Raw genomic sequence first — 19450 nt, forward strand, 5'->3', positions numbered from 1 at the left:
GTAAGTAAATTTTGAATGTTGATACCTAATACAAATTCAATATACAGATAGGTTGATTTTTGTAAAACAAACCAAAACATACGTGTCAGTACAGTACCACATTCTGCTATAATGACGTGAGAGGATGGCGTGTGGTCATGTGACGGGAAGCAGCGTTCAGCTGAAAGCGAGCTAGGATAGTCGGATATCGCGTATCCAGGTAAACAAAACAAAATACACGTAATATAAATCGAATTCCCCGTCCCACCGACACTCTGTTGTGACATCGTCGAACCTGCGATCATTTCATTGATATTATTGTCACATTAAGCCTTACGGGGCTGTTCTGGTTGCATTTAATGGCGAACGCTAGCCTGTTAGCTAAATGACCCCTCTATGCCTTGGCTGAAGCTCAGCGGCCAGCTAGCCAGACAGAACCGTGAAGGAGCACCAGCACAACATAGCAAAAATTGTAGCTAGGATACGCTATCGGGATCGAATTGTTAATCAGACTGGCCGTCATTGGAATGGCAATGAAATACACTTGGGTAATGAATCGGGAAGGAATTTGATGTTGAACATCTCTTTTTTCCAGAGAGAGGTTTTGTGCTGGCCAGAACGCTAAACCCGTCGCTAGCACACTAGCTGACTAGCTAACGTTGTCGTAATGGCTCAACTGTTAGCTTGGCTAGGTAGCCACATAACATGCTAACCTGTATGTATCTTGTCAGATGTCGCTGGAGAGCAGCATGTAGCAAGAAATTATTTGCACCGGAACAGGTCGTGACACATTTTATGCATATTTTGCAATGTTATTGTTTGTAAGCTAGATTGATAGGTACCAGTGAATTGATACTGTGGTTTACTTTTGTGATGAATAACAGTGGGATAGCAATTATACTAGTGTAATTTACCCTATTTTATCCTTTATTTTTTGCAGGATTTGCTCCCGGTATGGGGGACATGAAGACCCCAGATTTTGACGACCTGTTGGCAGCATTTGACATCCCTGACATCGATGCCAAAGAGGCCATCCAGTCAGCCCCTGATGAGGCAGAGGGGCCCCATGGACCCACCGGTGCTCCTCTTGGGAAGCCAGACAGTGGGGTGGGTGTAGGGCCATCCATGAGACCGCCTAGCCCCCCAGATCCACAGGCTGACACCTCTATTGTCAGTGTCATTGTGAAGAACAAAGTACGCCTTGAGACTGTGGATGGAGAGGATGAGGATGCCGATCAGGACCCCATAGATGTAATGGCTGGGGTGGACGTAGGTCCGCGGCTTGGTGCCTGTGCTCCTGGCATAGCTGAATCCGAAGCGCTCAACCACAATGGTTTTGGAGCGTCTGGTGTCTCCACACCCTTACCAATGAGCCAGGCGCAATCAAATGGAGCACCATGGTCAGTGAATACCAACAAAGCTTCTCCAGAGGGTGGAGCCGGTGGGGGTGGCGCTGCTAAGTCTCACAAACAGGGACCCAACATTTTCAACAGACTCAAGCCTCTCATGGCACAGGGGTCAGGAGACCCTGTAGGACGGGCTAGGAAGATGCAGCTTTTACAACAGCAACACCAGCAACAGCAGGACGCAGGCCAAGAGAGGGCCGATGGGGTGAAAGCCTCGTTGCCTTCCTCGTCCTCCTTATCGGCCGTGTCCTCTCCTCTTGCCCCGGGTGGCTCTGTGGGACTGGCCTCGCCTTTTTTCCCACCTTCCAAGCCTCTGCTTTCTACTGCACCCTCTGCTCTCTCGTCACACACACTGCACTCCTCCCAGCCCTTTAACGGAGCCCCTAAAGCTGCCCCTGCTGGATTTCAACCCCGTGAGTCAGAGGAGGATGATTCTGACCCAGATTTGGGGGGTCCTCTGGTGATTCAGGAGAGTCCTGACTCTCCCACCCGCACACCACCACAGCTGACCCGTCGCTTCAAGTCCCCCAGCTCAGACTCTGTTTCCGCCCCGCCCTTGTCCTCTGTGGTGACTCAACCCAAGCCAGGGGACACACCCTCAGGTGCCAGTCTAACGTCAGCCACGTCTGGCTCCACAGAGAGCCCACAGCAGGAAGAAAGGCACACAGAGCATGTTATTGAGGAGAGGGACTCACCAGAGAGTCCTGAGCCAGAGTTGCCCAAATCAGCTGCTCCAGTCCCAGCTAAGAGGTGCTCTAGTCCCGCAGTAGCCTCCACTCCACCTCCGTCAGACCTACGGGAGCCCAAAGAGGAGGAAGAGGAGATGGAAGTGGGGAACGGCATAGATCGGCTTGTCGATGGCAAAGCAGACACAGGGAAGGCAGAAGGCACGAGAACAGCGGAGGAAAAAATGGAGATCGACGATGGTAAGCTAAAACCACCATCCACTGAAGGAGGAGGCGGCGGCACTGGAAGTGCCACCCCAACAGCCACTGCTGGGACTCCAGCCCGGCCACTGAAAGTGCGAATAAAGACCATAAAAACCTCCACAGGGGGAATCACCAGAACTGTCACTAGGGTAGCGCCTAAAGGTGGTGCTGCAGGGAAAGGTTTTGACCCAAAAACACAAACTGGGGGACGCAAAATCTTGGCTAACAAGGGCCGCAAAATAGATGCTTCTCCAGGTACTGCAACATCTCAGCAGCAGAAGGTAAAGGCTCTAAATGCTCTGCCTGTGTCTACATTAGCAGCTAGTAGCGTAATGCTAGCCGCTGCTACAAAGGTCCAGAACAAAATGGCTGCTTCTGACAAGGCTAAAGTCTCCGCCACTGCTGTCAGCATTACAAAATCTGCTGCCCTACCTGCAACACCCCCCGTGGCGGCCTCTCCCAAGTTTTCTGTAGCTGCGAGTGGGATAAGCGTGCGCACTGCCACGAAGACCGCCAACGGAGGCAGCAGTGGCACCATCATATCTGGTGCCCTCCAGTCCAACAAGCCTGCCTCCATCGTCAACAGCACAGGTGCTGTGATCTCCCGCAGCCAGTCCAGCTTGGTGGAGGCCTTCAACAAAATCCTCAACAGCAAGAATCTGCTGCCCAGCTATAAGCCTGACCTCTCTGCTCCCCCGCCCCCAGAGTGGGGCCTTCCACTCCCTGCTGCTGGCTACCGCTGCCTGGAGTGTGGTGACGCATTCGCCCTGGAGCGCAGCCTGGCACGGCACTACGACCGGCGGTCGCTCCGCATTGAGGTGACTTGCAACCACTGCGCCAAGAGGCTGGCCTTCTTCAACAAGTGTAGTCTGCTCTTGCACGCCAGAGAGCATAAGGAGCGTGGCCTGGTCATGCAATGCTCTCACCTGGTTATGAGGCCGGTCACCGTGGAGCAGATGATCGGACAACAGGACGCAACGTCCATCGGTGGTAAGGAAGCAATACAGAGACTTTGTATATCATGCGTTTGCATATAACCATGTGGTTCATCCTACAAATGTTTTTATTGTGTGGAAGAAAGACCATATTTCATCATTTGGGTAATGGTGACCTTTTGCTGCTGACATTTCACAAAAGATCTTCCATTTATTGTATTATTCATCTCCATTGACCACCTCCCATATATCTTTCTTTTCTCACATCCATCTCCTACTCTAAAGTGGGCATGCTCTCTTCAACCTCCTCTCCTCCAGTCTCCTCCCCCTCCACTACATCGGGAGTTCCCACGATCTCCTCCAGCTCCAGTCCAATGAAGGAGACCCCCTCTCCAGCAGCGGCAACCCAGCCCAGACCGGTCCGCCGTGTGCCCCAGGGCCCCCAGGCACTAATGCCCCTGCCCTGCAAGAAGGTTGAGGTTCTACAATACAGCAACTTTAAATGTCCGGAGTGCCAAGCCCAGTTCTCTGGCAAGGCTGAGCTGGTTACCCACTTCCAGCAGATCAGAGCTGCCCCCAACTCAGTAAGTCTTGGTGATGAGAGCACAGTATATGTATCTACTGATCTTTATTTGTTTGACAAATATTAGTGGATGCTCTGAATTTATGTTGAAAAAGGGTGCAATTTGTTCTTACGCCTTGGATGGCAATTGGATGATGACTATAGAGCGTCGCAGTCCCGCCCCCTCGAGACACCCGGAAAAGAAATCCCCGTTCATTTTCATCAGACTTTCCAGAAAGTATTTATTTAAAGACGTTTACGCCGCGGACAAAGCCAACTCTTGTGACAAATCATGACAACAAACAATTTTTCGAGCTGAACAAATAATTAGAAAGAAGAAAATGGCAGGTTACACTTTTTTTGTTTTTCTTCTTTAAATAAATACGTTTTGAAATGTCTATGGGAAAAATACATTGGGAACTATTTCCTGGGCCTGGCGTCGTCATGAAAGGGGGCGGGACTGAGACGCTCTATAGAGATGGAGTGTAACGATAAAAAACGTTTTCAAAAGTCTGCCTCCTGGTGGCGCTATAACAGGCCGTCCTGGAAGATTTGGGGCAGAGGTTCATTGTTGGCATCCAGGGAGTGTGTGTGCAAAATTTGGCATCGACCGGGTTAACGGTGCCGGAGATTAGCTGTACACAGACGGACGGACACACGCACGCACGCACGGACGGACGGACGGACAGACGGAGTGCAAATCGGACAGACATACTCTCTCCCCATGCCTTCGGCCTGGTGGAGACAATTAAATCAGTAGTACTAGTGTAGTTACAATCCATATTCTGTAGATGTGTATCATAAGAGCACAGTAAGAGTAAACTATTTTAATGCACAATAATATAGGCATCAAATTAACCACACTGTACATTTTGTGTGGTTGACCTTTTACTGTTTTAATTCCAGACATGTACTCAGTGCTCTCCACCCATGATGCTGCCAAACTCATGTGCTGTGTCAGCCCACCAGAGGATCCACAAGCACCGTGCGCCCCATGTCTGTCCAGAGTGTGGGGGCATTGCCCGGCAAGCCAGCTTCCAGACGCACTTGGAGGAAGCCTGTTTGCACTTTGCCCGCCGCATCGGTTACAGGTTTGCGCAGCCACAAAATGTGGTATTATTTCTATCTATTATTATTATAATATACAGTTTAACTTAAACTCCCCATGAGAACACATTGACATTCTCTTGTATGATGTTGATAAGCAACATAATATTTGTGGTTAAAGGTGTTCCTAATCACTACTAGCAGCATAATACAGGTGACAACATAACAAGACCGCAAGGTCTTTTTTCGGTGCTATCCTTTTGGATAAATCATAAATGTGCTTTTGACTGTACCATGTACTGTTTTTGCACGTGATCGTTTATCCTCTTTTCAATAAAGTATTATTCCATTGAATGTATAGCTTTGTGAAGTCAGATTCCAAGAGGAGTTTGTATTTTGAATTTTTGACTAAACGTTTCATAATGCACTCTGTCCAGATGCTCAAGCTGCCAGGTTGTGTTCGGAGGGTTGAATTCTATCAAATCCCACATCCAGACAGCCCACTGTGAGGTCTTCCATAAGTGCCCCAGCTGCCCCATGGCCTTTAAATCTGCCCCCAGTGCCCAAGGCCACATCAGCACCCAACACCCCACCCTAACCGGTGGACAGGCCAAGTATGTTATATCTGGTGGCCAAATAGACATGCTTTCCCTGAATTCTTATAGTACTGTGTGTACTGTGTAGTTTGGATGCACTTCACCTAACAATATATTTATTGAATTGAAGTCACAGTGAAACTTCTCAATTGTTAATTTATCCAGAATTGTGGCCATGATGGAATGAATCTATCAAATGGTAATTTACTCTTGCATTCTTTTTGCAGAATGATCTACAAGTGCGTCATGTGTGATACAGTTTTTACCCAGAAACCATTGCTGTACATGCACTTTGACACTCACCTGGCTAAGCAGAAAGTGCATGTCTTCAAGTGTCCTGATTGCACCAAGCTCTATGCTCAGAAAGGTTCCATGATGGAGCACATTAAGGTTTGTAAAAAACAACAGTTTGCACAGGTCCTGGGAATTATTAAAAATGCTTACCTGGAGTGCCAGTTAGATGTAAATGTTTTTGTCAAGTTCATCGGTTTTGTAGGCAAAATAGTCATGTTCATCTTTTGTTGCAATTTAGATTCTTCAGAAGTGCTACTGTCGTTCTAATGAACACTCACCATGAATGACAAAATCATTAAAGGCTACTTTTAGTATTCAATATTAGTCATTATGTGGTCTTAAGTCTAAACCTTTTTTTCCTTCAGCTGGTGCTATTACTGTAGCATGTAAAAGTGAACACGTATTTCTTTTTAATATATAAAGAACTACGATTCCAGCTGTTATGTCCTTAGGCAACCACTGGCACAATTAGGCTTTGTTCAGACTGCAGGCACAACATGCCGCATCTAAACCGTTGGTATGAAAAAGTATGAATCAGGTTTATGCCTACATACATTACAAACATTCTGCAACATTTTGTAGATGGGTATTACATTAAATGACATTTTAATTACTGTGTTGCGCTTGTGGGCAGGGCAGATTTCACGAGGTAGTTACTTACCGAGTATTAACAGCTAATAATTAGTTAATGTCATTGTTTTAGTTGACTACCGGTATTAGCATTTATGGTCTCTAGTAGTTGTGGTGTTTTCATAGTGGTACCATGCTCCTTATTTATCACTAGGTGTCTTTGGAGTGCTGCGTTGGAGAATACATACTGTGACACAATGTTGTCTGTCTGACCCGATCTATATACTTTATTTAGTTATTTAGTTTAGATGTTTTATTAAATAAAGGGAATTTACATAATGTAATGGTTATTACACAATTGACAAGACATGACATTCACCCACCTATGTGTTGCTTTTGTGCAATTTGTCATTGTCCTTGACCTTTAGTTTGTGCCCATGCAAATTCTGCTCGTACTACAATAAATTGAGCAGCTCTGCTGTATCTTTATATCTCCGTATGCTCAGACTGCACACAGGGGCCTGTCGCTCAAATCAGAGGCTCCGCAGGATGCCTCTGCGCCCGCCCCTGCCAACCCGTCCACTCCAGCCACCCCGGCCAAGTCCAAACCCACCGGGAAGACGGACAACTCAGACGGTGAGGACTGGGGGCGAGACCAGGAGGAGGAGGATGAAGACGACGACGATGAGGAAGAGGAGGAAGACGATGACGCGGACGAGGACTACGAGGCTCCAGGAAATGTGGCCCCAGTCTCAGCAGAGGGCAGCGCTCACCCCAGCAAGGCCTCCGAGTGGACCTGCCCCCAGTGTCAGACCACCTTCACTGACAACGACGACTATCTCAGCCACGTCAAGATGGAGCATGGCAAGGTGTCGCATGGTTCTTCACTCTTCACAGACACATACAGATAATTTTAAATGTTTATATATATATATATATATATATATATATATATATATAAATCACACCCGTGTGAAGTGAGGGTCGCTCTTATCGTACATCATCATGATGTAAAATAGACACTACGCCTATTTGCTCAGACACTGACGGAAAATTCTCCATTCATTTTCAATGGGAGTTTGTTTAAGACGAAGTTTGTGAACGGTAACGGGCTAGTGCCCCTCAAACATTACAATGATAAAAAATATAAATAAAAAATGCCACACCACAGTCACAAGTTATATTTGGCTGGTGTTCATCCCTCATCCTAATTATAGTCCAAGCCTTTGATACATAACATTACATTTTCTATCTCTTCTCCATTGTGTTTGTGCTTTTACCATCCAGTTCCCATGTCGTATTTGTGGAGGTACCTTCAGCACTTCGTCCAGCCTGAGGCGCCACGAGCGTGTCATTCACGAAGGCAACAAGAGAGTCTTCCATTGCCAGTGAGTCAAAATGGCATTGACTGAATTACCGTATGTGTTCCATAGTTTATTGTCAGAAAGACTCATAGTGTGAGGACCTGGGTTCAAGTCTGACTGCTGTCTTGTTTTGCATTTCTGTCAATGACCACGGTTAAATAGTAAGAAAGGAAAGAGGAGACCATTTTAAAAGCTCCCAAAGTAATAATAGAGCGGACAAAGCAACCATCATGATTTTCATGAGCAAACATCATGAAAATCATTTATAAAAAAAAGGAATTGTCCATACAAAATGCCAGTCACATAATAGAGCAGACACAGTCACATATACAGTATTTTAATTAAAAAATAATAAAATAAAATGCCATAAAGACATGTTAACAAGAATGGTTTCAGGTCGAATTCCTTGTTGAACCCATGATGAGCCATTGTGTTGAGATAATGTATGTAAAACATTTCTCTTTGCAAAAGCGGCGCTCCTGATTGCATCCTTTTCAATACCAACATATCTAAGGCCTGTTTTAGACTGCAGTCACATCAAGTCAAATCCGATTCAAATCCGATCTTTTGGCTTTTGGTCATTCAAACTACCGTTTGCAAGTGACCAGATCCGATCTGTGCATTCAACTTTGGCTACCGTGGTAACAAACAACAATCTGACATTGCATATAGGACCGTGTGTAGCCATTCTCTAATCTTTACCATTCTGTGAGAAATATCCTCATAAACGGCCTTGTTTCTGTACATTTCGAGAAGTTTAGATTGTACATCCTCAGAAACCCAGGCGTTTTTATTTCCAGGGAGAAAAACCTCCAAAGTGACAGGGGAGCTCCAAAGTCTGACGTAATCTCACAATTCACATCCTACCCGGTTTGCATTTAACCGCCTCCCCCCTTCGGAATTCCAATAACTTTTTCATATCGCGTCAAATAAGAACTGTGTTCCAAAAATAAAGAAATGATCCCAGCGGTTTGACTCATATGGATATGAAGAATCAACTGACTGAGAGAAAACGCTAATGTTACTGCCGCCAAATTATTAACATTTTCGCTAGATCAAATATGACTGACTGACTGTTGTGACAACACACACACACATCCCTGACAATATCGCTGAGACAGTTTATTTATTTTTGGACCACATGAAACTATTTAAAATTAAACTTCTGCGACCCTGGATCAGGGGATGAGCGAGTGACGTCAGGACTTTGGTACAGATTTCACCGTCTGTCCGGCGTCCGCTGTAGTGCTGACTGCTGACATAATGAACTAGTGACATTATTCCTATAAAACAAAAGTGTGTTCTCTCTTTTCTGTCCGCTCGGTTGTTTTCTTTTCTCGTGCTCTTTAATGACGTCACGTCAGTAGCGCTCGGGTCGCGCTGCAAGTGACGGTTGGACAGTGATATGTGACTCGGGTCACTTCATGTGGTCGTTGCATTCAGACTGAGACAGATCTCCTCTGATTTAAATCAGATTTGAAACCACCTCTGGATGTGACTCAAGTCACATTTGAAAAAATCGGATTCCATTTGACCAGTCTGCATTTAGACTTATTTAAGCAAATCAGATTTCTATCTTGAAGTGACACAGATCTGATTCAGGCTAGATTTGGCTGCCAGTGTAAATCATTATACAATGTCAAAGGCCAGGAAAAATCTTTAGTAAAGAATGTCACTGTCACTCTAATTGAGTGACAGTGACATTCTTTACTAAGCTGCACAATTAATTGAAAAAAGATCAATATCTAGATTCCGACACCTTATTATGAGATCTCATTTCTAAAGAATGGTACAGCACTAGTTGGCTGGCCAATTCATTTTAGTTACTCTTATGTTTTTTTTGTTTAAAGCCATGATACCCATAGTAGTTAAAGTAGTAGTCACATTTTTTATGTAGTAATGTTCATTTGACCAAAAATCATGCAGCAATATACTTGGCTGTGACTGTCACTTTTGTGACAGTGACATGAGACATAAACACGTTTAAGTGAACAATAGAAACCAGGTTCACGAGTTCCTTCACAAAATCTATTGTCAGAGTAAATTATGCTATATACTATGTTGTAACAATTGTCGTACCATCCATCAAAAAACTTTGATGGTTGGATTTGTACCAACAAATCAAAATAACTTTAAAGGATCATACCAGTGTTTTGCATTTTAACTTGAGACTTGAAATGTGTGTGAAATGGGTAAAACACAATAAACTATCTTATTGCATTTGAATGATGTTGAAAGCATGGACTTATTCGAAAAGTCGGGCTTTTTAAACCTCATGAAATCTGAGAAACCATAGATTTATGTATAGTTGTTTACTGCATAAACGTGTTAAGTTATTGGCACCTGTGATTAGAGCCCTGTAAGCCCATCGGGACCCAACCAGTCGGAGATCAAATACCGCAGGAGAAACAATTACCAAATTAAACGAGCCAGTTGGTTTTGTACAGTGGAGAGAATGTAAGTGTTGACTTAGTGTGGGTTTGGTTTCATCATGCACGCAAGAGCAGAATGCTGCTGACAGACAAAAATAATGTTAATACTGAGAGGGAGGAGACTAATATCCGCGAGGCAGCACATCGTTGAGCATGCATTCACTGATGTGCACAGCGACGCTAGAAAAGGTGTTGGGCTTCGGACCGGGCTCAGGCTGTAAAAATGGTACCATAGCGCTAAACGGGCTCGGCCGGGCCTGGCCTTAACTCCACAGACCTGGGCCAGGGCCCATATTTCGGGCCTGTGCAGGACTCTACCTGTGATTAACAATCAAGCTTAACAGATATTTTTGTAATTTTACAGATATTGCACAGAGGGCAAGCGGACCTTCAGCAGTCGATTCCTATTGGACAAACACATTCGACTCCATCATAGAACCACTGACGGACAGGTCAGTTAAAGTATCTTATGATATAAACCAGTGGTTCTCAACTGGTAACTTGCAGCAGCTGGCTTTTATTGTAGCTGTCTGGAATGAATGCCAGAGGACGCTGGTCTCTGTAGATTGCCTTTAACTACTCAGGGGTCCCATATATCTAGGAAAACTCATGGAAAAATGTGTTATGTAGTATGTATGTGTATAACAATAACTCTGTGGTCTGGGTCAAACAAAAGGTCTTCGTTTACTTTAACACCACAAAAAGTTGGATGCCTTCAACATACACTAATGTTTGACAATACACTTTAGTTGGTTCGCAAAGGTAACTCAATGTGAGTCCAACGAGTAAAAGGAAGGCCCTTTCAGCTGCTCCTGCTTTCATTGATACAAGTGGCAAGTAAAGCTGAAGATTTCATGAGAAAAAAGGTACTAGAATAATTGAGTAAATATTGATTGAAAAAACGAGTTACTGTCAAGATGTGATTACAAGTGTAATGAGAGTAATGTTGTAATCACATCTTGATAGTAACTTATTTTTTTCAAACAATATTTTAATCATTGAATATCCTAGTAGCTTTTTTACCAGCTGCTGTGTAAGCACTAAGCACAGCTGGTCAATGTTCTGTCTACGGTGCTTTCACACCCACTTGCTGTAGTTGAGATCTATGTTTCTTGCCACTTGTGTCAATAAAAGCAGGAGCAGCTTGAAAGGGCCTTCCTTTTACTCAATGATAATAGCAACTCAGATTTTTCTTCTGGATCGTCCCGAAAACCAAATTTATTAAATTTGTTGATTAATTAAATATAATATTGGTATGTTGAAGGTATGTGGGTTCTGGGTTGTGCCATAAACTACTGGAAAATGTATCTCTTGAAAAGGAGTGGGAACCTAATGTCCCAGGCTGAGATTATATGTCTGTTGACCGTCCTCTAGATTGAAAAGCACTAGTACTTTGTGGTCAGTACCTGAATTATGAACCACAGCAAAAACTGTTTTTCATCACACTTAAAATACCAGTTTTAAATACTTCGTGTGCCTCTTATTTGCCCCTGCCCTCTCTCTTGACCTCCCTCAGGGTCCTCCCCAGACTAGAAAGCGCTCTGCCCCGGGAGGCGATGGTCCAGGCAGCTCGTCAGAACATGACGGTGAGACTGGCCCGCCCGGAAGCCGGGCGGGTGGAGAGGAAGAGGAGCACGGCGGGGAGGACGGTGGGGAGGACGGTGGTGGTGGTGGTGGTGGTGGCCCTGCCAAGAGAACCCGCGGTGCCCTGGCGCCACCGGCGCCCACGGAGCCAGACGAGGAGGACAACACGTTCCGCTGCGTGCCATGCGGTTTTGCCACAGAGGACGGCGCAGAGTTCCAGCGGCACATCCCGCAGCACCGCGCCGACACCGCCTCCTTCCAGTGCCTGCAGTGTGGTGTGTGCTTCGCATCAGCTGGCTCGCTCGGCCGCCACCGTTTCATCACACACCGTGTGCGCGACACCCAGGGCGACGGTGCTGATCGTGGTGGCGGAGGGATCCCCACCTCCCCCGGTAGCTCGCCTGCCTCCCCTGCCACCCAGGGGGGCGAGGACGGGGAGGGCAACCTGAACTGCAAGGTGTGTGGCCGGCGCTTCGACAAGGCCTCGGACCTAAACACTCACTTCAGAACCCACGGCATGGCCTTCATCACAGCCCACAAGACGGACAAACCACAGTAGAGTAAAGGGGAGGCGGGGGGATTATGGGAGACAGATGGGACAGTCAGGGTTCTTCTACACTTGAGTCACTCAGAATGATGAATGTCAACAGAGAGCTGCTCTTTTCTGCAGTTTAGTTGGTTTTTTGTATTTTAATGCCACCATAAGCTTGGTCTTTATAACACTTCTCTTGTGTTTGCATGTTCGATGATCGATCACTGCACGTCTAACCAGACACACTGACGGTAAGACGAACAACACCCAACTCCCTGGAGAAAACCGAGTAATGTTGACAATAATGTCTTTGACCCTCCCCACATTACATGACTACTTTCTCACTTTCCAAAAACTGCAGCTGCCCGCCTGTCGCTCCCACGTAACATGTTACTTCCTCCAATGCATTTCCTACTGTACTCTTAATGCCCGCCATGCCGCTATATTTGTACCTTACAGTTCAGTCCTCGTCCCAAACTGTCCTGGCTCCCTCTACCGCCCCCATTGTATGAAGAAGCACTCCATGGCTGGCTCAGTATTATCAACCTGGTCCTGTGTATGAAGGCTGATCTCTACTGTTTTCAAGCCAGCATCTAAATTATGTACTACTCCGCCTCCACCCCCAAGAGAAAGCTGATATGTAGGTATAGAGAGAAAAAAAGGGAGTCTTGAAAGACATTTGGGTTTCTTAATGGTATTGTAATATTTATTTATACAAACTACATTACTGCTGTTTGTATTCATGCAAGTCAATTTAGCATCGGTTTCCTCAAGCCTGAGTTATGCGTAGTTGTGTGCAAATGTCGCACGCAGTGTGTGTGACACCAGCTCACAACTAGGTATAAGTCCCATAGACAATGTGCCCCATAGACCCATAGACATGGTCGTAGACGAGAGATGACACGTGACGTGAAGGCATTTCAACTGGAGACGACAAGGTTACTCCTGTTACTGTAACCTGTGTTTGCGTAAATGGCGTGCCATGTTAAACATTTAAGCAAGAGGAAAGGCCTCCCTTCTGGTAGTAATGTACTGGATGTCACTATGTAAATACATATAATTACACAAAAAAAATATGGAGAAAAAAACTGTTTTAGTTACTTGCTATGAAAATGTGAATACGTATAGTATTTGTACTTGTACCGTTTCCCCTGCTTTTTTTTCTCAAAACGATTTGAAGCTAAAAAAAATTAAAAATAAAACACCCCCCCCCCCCCAGAGGTAGCTATACATTGTAATTAAAAAGCAGATAGCAGAGTGTATGTGTGAGGGGGAGGAGTTATTTCGTCTTTAACAATGTGTAATAATGCGATTATCTCTATACATTTGTTCTTTTTTAACTACAGAAACACAATCATGCTCGCCGTACTCACTTTTCTTTTGTATGATTCCAAACAACTTTCATAACCACATGTGAAGGAGATCTGTGGATGGAATTTCTTTTTTTCCCGTTTGTATCTTTTTATATGTCACAATATCATATTTATATAGCAAAAATAGTGGAAGGTCATGTCATTTTCTTTCTCCATGGTTGTGGTCTGCTTGCTGAAATGCCATACACTTTTGTGCCGTTTCAAAATAAATGTGTGAAACTAGTGCTTGAGTCAACCTTTTCCAGTTTGCTTAGCGGAAATATCTGAAATTTGGTAATTTCGATGGAAGAAATATTCAGATCTTTCCTGTTTACAGGTGTGAAAGTAAGAAGGAAACTGGTTCTATTTTGTCAGTCGCAATGTGTTTACATAAAAGGTGAGGTGGTGGTGGTGCGTTCACAGCACAGCAATCAAAAACCATGTTATTGTATAGTCCCAGTGTTTACTATCAATCAACATTATTTCCTTAGGGAATACAGTAATACACGATAAGATTATAAATACTAGTTTTGCATGGTGGTGTTCTGCGTCTCCCTGGGTTTTCCTCAAAATCGATGTCCAATGGCACCTTCAAGCTCCACCTCCTTGCACTCAACAGCCTCCTGAACTCTGGGTTGGAGCTCAGAGCAACTCAGTGGATGGTGGACTTCAATCAGTAGCTCATAGACCAGTGATCCCAGCAGGGCTCCGATACAGGTGGCCACAATGGGCACCCACCACCACCCATCGCCAGCCCTGGAAATGGTGTTGAGACCGGGTGAGGTCAGAAATTTAATTAGATTCTTTAAAGTAATTAATTCCTGAGATTAGAGAACGAAAGACAAGGATTTATCATGTTAATGGCTAAATACTTTGGTCTTACTATAATGGCTCATTACTATAATAGTCTTACTATACATGGAAATTACAATCATTGGTTAAATAGACTGACAAAATGCAAGTTTTGTGACATATTTCCATGGTTGTTCTATTATTCAACACCATGGTCAAAGCAAAGGGGGTTACTATTGAAGAGAATAATCACTAACCGAAACACGTCAACTCCCCAGCCAGCGATGTATGTGAACACACGAGGCCCGAGGTCCCTGGCAGGGTTGATGGCGTAGCCACTGTTGGATCCCATAGAGACCCCGATGGCCAAAACCAGTGCTCCCACCAGGACCGGCTCTAGACCAGGAGGACACGGCGAGTTGTTGTGGTCCCCCAGAGCCAGGAGACACACCAGCAGAACAGCGGTACCTATGACCTGCATGGAAATTACATAATACAACGGTTCACATCTTATTACTATTTATTTAGCAATCAGTCCTGTGTGGCACAGGGGTGAAGTAGGCTACCAACCACTGAGGAGATTGGGGTTTGAAATTTCATGTTTGCCAATCCTATTTTGTCACTTACCCAATATACTGCATCTATAGGACTTATGTGTAAACGTATTTGTATGTTTTAGGAGGAATATAGACCGGTAGGCTATAGACAGGTCCTGGGCCTGGTGAGAGCAGGAGTGGACCTGGTGAGACTTAGGAGGGGCCCGGACAGGAGTCAACCCACAACTAGTCCTTCAATGCGCCAGAAGCGTACCTCCTCCCAGCCCCGGCAGAGTAGCTCTGGAGTGGTTCCAACGGATTGTGTGGCCTTGGTCTTAACGGGACTGATCGAGGGTAGCTACTGGGAAGTCGAGACTTGATCACCTGGGTCGCCTGAGTGAGGGGTAGGATGTTTGAGAGACCCGAAGCCCTGATGACCTTGGGATACATCACTGAGGATACGTCCCAGGTGCATCCATGCAATGTTTTTAGTTATAGACAATTCTATTTATCCTGAATATTTCTCCAGTTCGAACTGACCAGAACATACACAATAAAATCCTGTGGTAATTTAACTGAGTGTAAAAATTGGCCCCTACTAGGCTAAGACTAACCTCTGGTATTTCAACTATTTATACATAATAAAAGAGAATAGCATCCATGCAGAAGACACTACCTGTAGAAGGCATTGAGGCTGGGAAGCTAGAGACTTCTGAGCCACGTATGCCCCCTGCTGGCCTGGATTTGAAAGTTGTACGTCCTGTGTTTCTCTTGCATTGTCTCCCAACCAGCCTTCCATTATTGACTTTCTCACTAAAGCTGGAAGTACCTTCACTAAAAACGCCGGGACAATGCTCCACACGTCCCAAACTCTTCTCCCTTCTGGCTCCAAAACTATGGAATGCACTTCCCATTACAATCAGAGCTGCAGACTCACTCCCAATCTTCCACCGTAGTCTGAAAACCCACCTCTTCAGACCATCTTGGCCCGTAGCACTTGCTGTAGCACTCGCCCTATCCCAACGACCTTACAGGCGAATGCAAAGGCTCAACTTATGTAACTTAGATAGCATTTTATGTAGACATAGCACTATATAGTATATATGCATAGTTTAATTATTATATAGAAATATTCCACTGATATGTTCTTAGTTTACGTATGATTCATGATAACTAGTCTTTATGTATATGATGTATCGTTTTAGTTCTTGCTTAATGTAAATCGCTCTGGATTAAGAGCGTCTGCTAAATGCCTAAATTGTAAAGTTAAAAAAAATAAAAATTAAGCGGAATGGACAAGGGAATAATATGAAGGTACTTGGACCTGGTCCATGATGCCTCCCCATGCACTGAGGTAGTCAGCAGGGTAGGTGCAGAAAATGCCAGCTGTTGATTTGGGACCGCTCACAGTCAGCTCACCGCCACTGTATGACTGGATGGCATCTGTTAAAGCAAACACACAAGCCCATGGTGCACAGGCATAACCACTGGGTTGGGACTATATGGTCCACAATGCAAACCAGGCTCCTGCTGGTGTTGTTAGAGGGCCCGTGGTTCTGATATAGTTTTACTTGACTACGGTCATGTAAAGATATTTTTTATTTAGAGGTACACATCTACAACAGACTTGGTGTCTTATTTCTCCAGGTGTATTCCTGTTTATAGATAGATGGTAAACTATTCATTCCTGATAGCTCACCATAGTATTGCAGGCCGATGGTGGCTGCAGCCAGGAAGGCTCCAAGGATTTGGAAAAAGACATAGAAGGGCAGCTTTATCCATGAATGTCTGCCCAAAAAGCAGAGGCTCAGAGATACGGCAGGGTTCAGATGAGCGCCTTGGAGAGAATTTAAAAAACACTTTACAATAGTGACACCTGCTTTTACAAAGTATATAATACAGCCCACAATAACAGTTTCTGTCAATTAAATAATCATGCAGATACCAATCATTTAAGGTGTACAATCTCACAAGATTATAAAAATCAACTAACAAAGACTTGATCAAGAACAAGCTAGACAGGAGAATGGAAAAACGTATTAGCACATGCAGAAAATGTTGACCATTACAGTAACATTGTAGATGTTGTGTATATAGGCTTACTGTATAATATCATGGTTGCTAAATTATTCTTAGATTATATTCTGTACATTCTCATACTAATTTTTTTTATTACAGTTTAGGTAGGTCGAGCCTGGACAGATTTTAGTATAGTCTACAGGTATAATCTGGTTGAAATCTATATCTTATCTTTTATCACGCCCAGCCAACACCGCAGGTCAAAATGAGCTGGAACTTGTCATAGTTGTGTTATAATCTATCTGATTATATCTATAATGTTATCTGAGGTCATGGGCACCTGTATGAAATGTTTAACTAAAGAAATCTAATGTCTATCTGACTATTTGTCGGGTGATTAACCCATTCTGAACGGGCACCCATTTTGGTGTCAGCATCATGTTATGCTTTAGCTATTGAAAAATAGCAGATCTACAAGCTCATATCGCGCCACCGAGTGGCGCGATACGAGCTTGTAGGTCTGCTATTTTTGAAAAATCGAAGAGCGACTGACATTTTTAGAATCTGATCTCAGGTCAGAATGGGTTCATCAGACCAGTGTGTGTCCGGCGGAAACCTCGTTATGAATCTGATCTCAGGTCAGAATGGGTTAACCATGCTCAATCACCCAACTTTCCATAGCGATGTGTTATGATCCGAGGAAGGTCACAGGCACCTTTCTGAAATGTTTTATACTTTAATATCTAACTTATTTTAAACATTCATTTCAATACTGGAAGTTAAGGGAAAGGAATCTTGGACTGAAACTTTACCAAAATATGGAGCCTGACATCACAGTACTGTGATAGTACTGATGTCATACGTGCCACTTGGTGCCTATTTCAGCCCTGCATGTTTGTCTGTTGGACCCAAATACAAAGATATCGAGCTGCAACAGTGCATGCTGTACCCCCCCCCCACACACACACACACACACACACACACACACACACACACACACACACACGTCATAGCCCCTCCCCCTTGTAAAAGTCTGTTTACAACACATCACTTCTTACCCGACACCCCCCGGGACACAAAGATTCCAAATGTTACTCCGAGAGCGAAGCCTAGATTGATTGACAGGTACTGCCCATTCTTCTCCTGACTTGTTGTCACCTGAGCAACGGCGCCACATCCAAACAGCTACAATTGTAAAGAACAATGACAATAGATGCATCAGTAGAAAAGAAGATACTGTATCTAACATCTCAAAGCGCCAAACATACATTCACTCTTTATTCTGTAATGTAATGGCCCCAGGAAGCAATCTATCCATTGTCAATAAAGTCAAAACAACTGCTAAAGGAAAATAAAGAAATTTGACTATCTCAATTATGATCATGATGACCCTATTCACTCTCCTTCCCTCATTGTATGTCTCCATATTCCTTGCTGTTTGGGATCAAAGTCCTTGGTTAGCTATTGTGAATGTCCACTAATTGCGCCAAAACGAGACAGTGAGGCGGTGTATATTTGTATACGTTCAATTCAGAAAGAATCATAGAAATATTTCACTACATGACATAATATTTCACTACATGACGAACAACGCTAAACTATGAATTGACTATATAGAAATTCGCTAAGGATGAATAACATTGAAGTTTACTCTGAAATCAAATGATAATCGCAGAGCACTGGAATTCTATGTTGAATTCTATGTTGAATTTGTTTCAAATTCAAATGGATCATTATGGATTTAAGCCTTCCCTTATACTATAAGGGAAGGTATGTGCACCATGGCATGAGATCTATTCAAATGATCAGCATGTATTTGCTGTAGCAGTGGTTGCATCTTAAATCCATAATGATCAATTTGAATTTGAAATTACGGCATCAACATCTCTTCCACTGATTCCTTTGACAATCTGACAAGATAACATATCACCACACACACACACACACACACACACACACACACACACACACACACACACACACACACACACACACACACACACACACACACACACACACACACACACACACACACACACACACACACACACACACACACACACAAGCATGCACCTGTGTGATGAAACTGCTGACTCGTCATAGACATCAAAGACATCTACCAGCCACATTATCACCTCTCCTTTATTTCCTTTAAAAACATATACATACAACTTATATCAGAAAGTACTCACAATTAAGATGTAGACACCAAGGCATTCAGCCAGGCACTCCCTGGCCAGTTGGTTTCTGATCTGACATTTCTTAAGGATGTGTTCCATCCCCATGGTGCGAGTGGCCAATTTTCAAAACAGTACCGCCATTGAGGTCTGCAACCCAGTCAGCAGTTCAAACTAGCTGGCTCATTGAGTAGGGCTTGCCCTTTCATACTCAGGTTATGGACTATGTCATGCGCTTTATGACATGGCTGAGATGGTGTGCCTGTGCACATTAAAGGAGAGTAGTTTACTTTGTATACTGGCACCTCAAGCTCAACACAGAGCTACAGTACGTCCCACTACGA

The 19450-nt window shown here is 44.3% G+C and overlaps 2 protein-coding genes across 3 annotated transcripts; one reads left to right on the top strand and one right to left on the bottom strand.

The window, feature by feature from the left end:
* Positions 1-138: 138 nt before the first annotated feature.
* On the top strand, positions 139-13822 carry znf687b (zinc finger protein 687b). Of its 2 annotated transcripts, none has more exons than XM_083780958.1 (10): positions 139-199; positions 920-3304; positions 3535-3833; positions 4718-4902; positions 5296-5472; positions 5682-5844; positions 6825-7187; positions 7606-7706; positions 10479-10566; positions 11631-13822. In XM_083780958.1, exons 2-10 carry the CDS (start codon positions 934-936, stop codon positions 12255-12257), a joined length of 4374 nt encoding a protein of 1457 aa, XP_083637084.1. In that variant the 5' UTR covers positions 139-199; positions 920-933; the 3' UTR covers positions 12258-13822. The 2 variants fall into 2 exon arrangements, with proteins under 2 accessions (XP_083637084.1, XP_083637085.1); XM_083780959.1 differs by having other exon boundaries at positions 3568-3833.
* A 326-nt stretch (positions 13823-14148) lies between these two features.
* On the bottom strand, positions 14149-19208 carry aqp10b (aquaporin 10b; the record flags this gene model as incomplete). The annotated part of the gene is made up of 6 exons (XM_083779364.1): positions 14149-14338; positions 14632-14849; positions 16235-16353; positions 16610-16747; positions 17988-18114; positions 19122-19208. The coding sequence occupies 6 exons, from the start codon at positions 19206-19208 to the stop codon at positions 14149-14151; spliced, it is 879 nt and encodes a 292-aa protein (XP_083635490.1).
* Positions 19209-19450: the final 242 nt, after the last annotated feature.

This window comes from Protomyctophum parallelum (assembly GCF_964188405.1).
Source record: "Protomyctophum parallelum genome assembly, chromosome: 1".
NCBI classification, from domain to species: Eukaryota; Metazoa; Chordata; class Actinopteri; order Myctophiformes; family Myctophidae; genus Protomyctophum; species Protomyctophum parallelum.

Coding starts and splice junctions, on each gene's coding strand:
- znf687b (XM_083780958.1), top strand. CDS start 934: ATGGGGGACATGAAGACCCCAGATTTTGACGACCTGTTGGCAGCATTT. Junction 4,903..5,295: donor GCCCGCCGCATCGGTTACAG/GTTTGCGCAGCC, acceptor CACTCTGTCCAG/ATGCTCAAGCTGCCAGGTTG. Junction 5,473..5,681: donor CTAACCGGTGGACAGGCCAA/GTATGTTATATC, acceptor TTCTTTTTGCAG/AATGATCTACAAGTGCGTCA.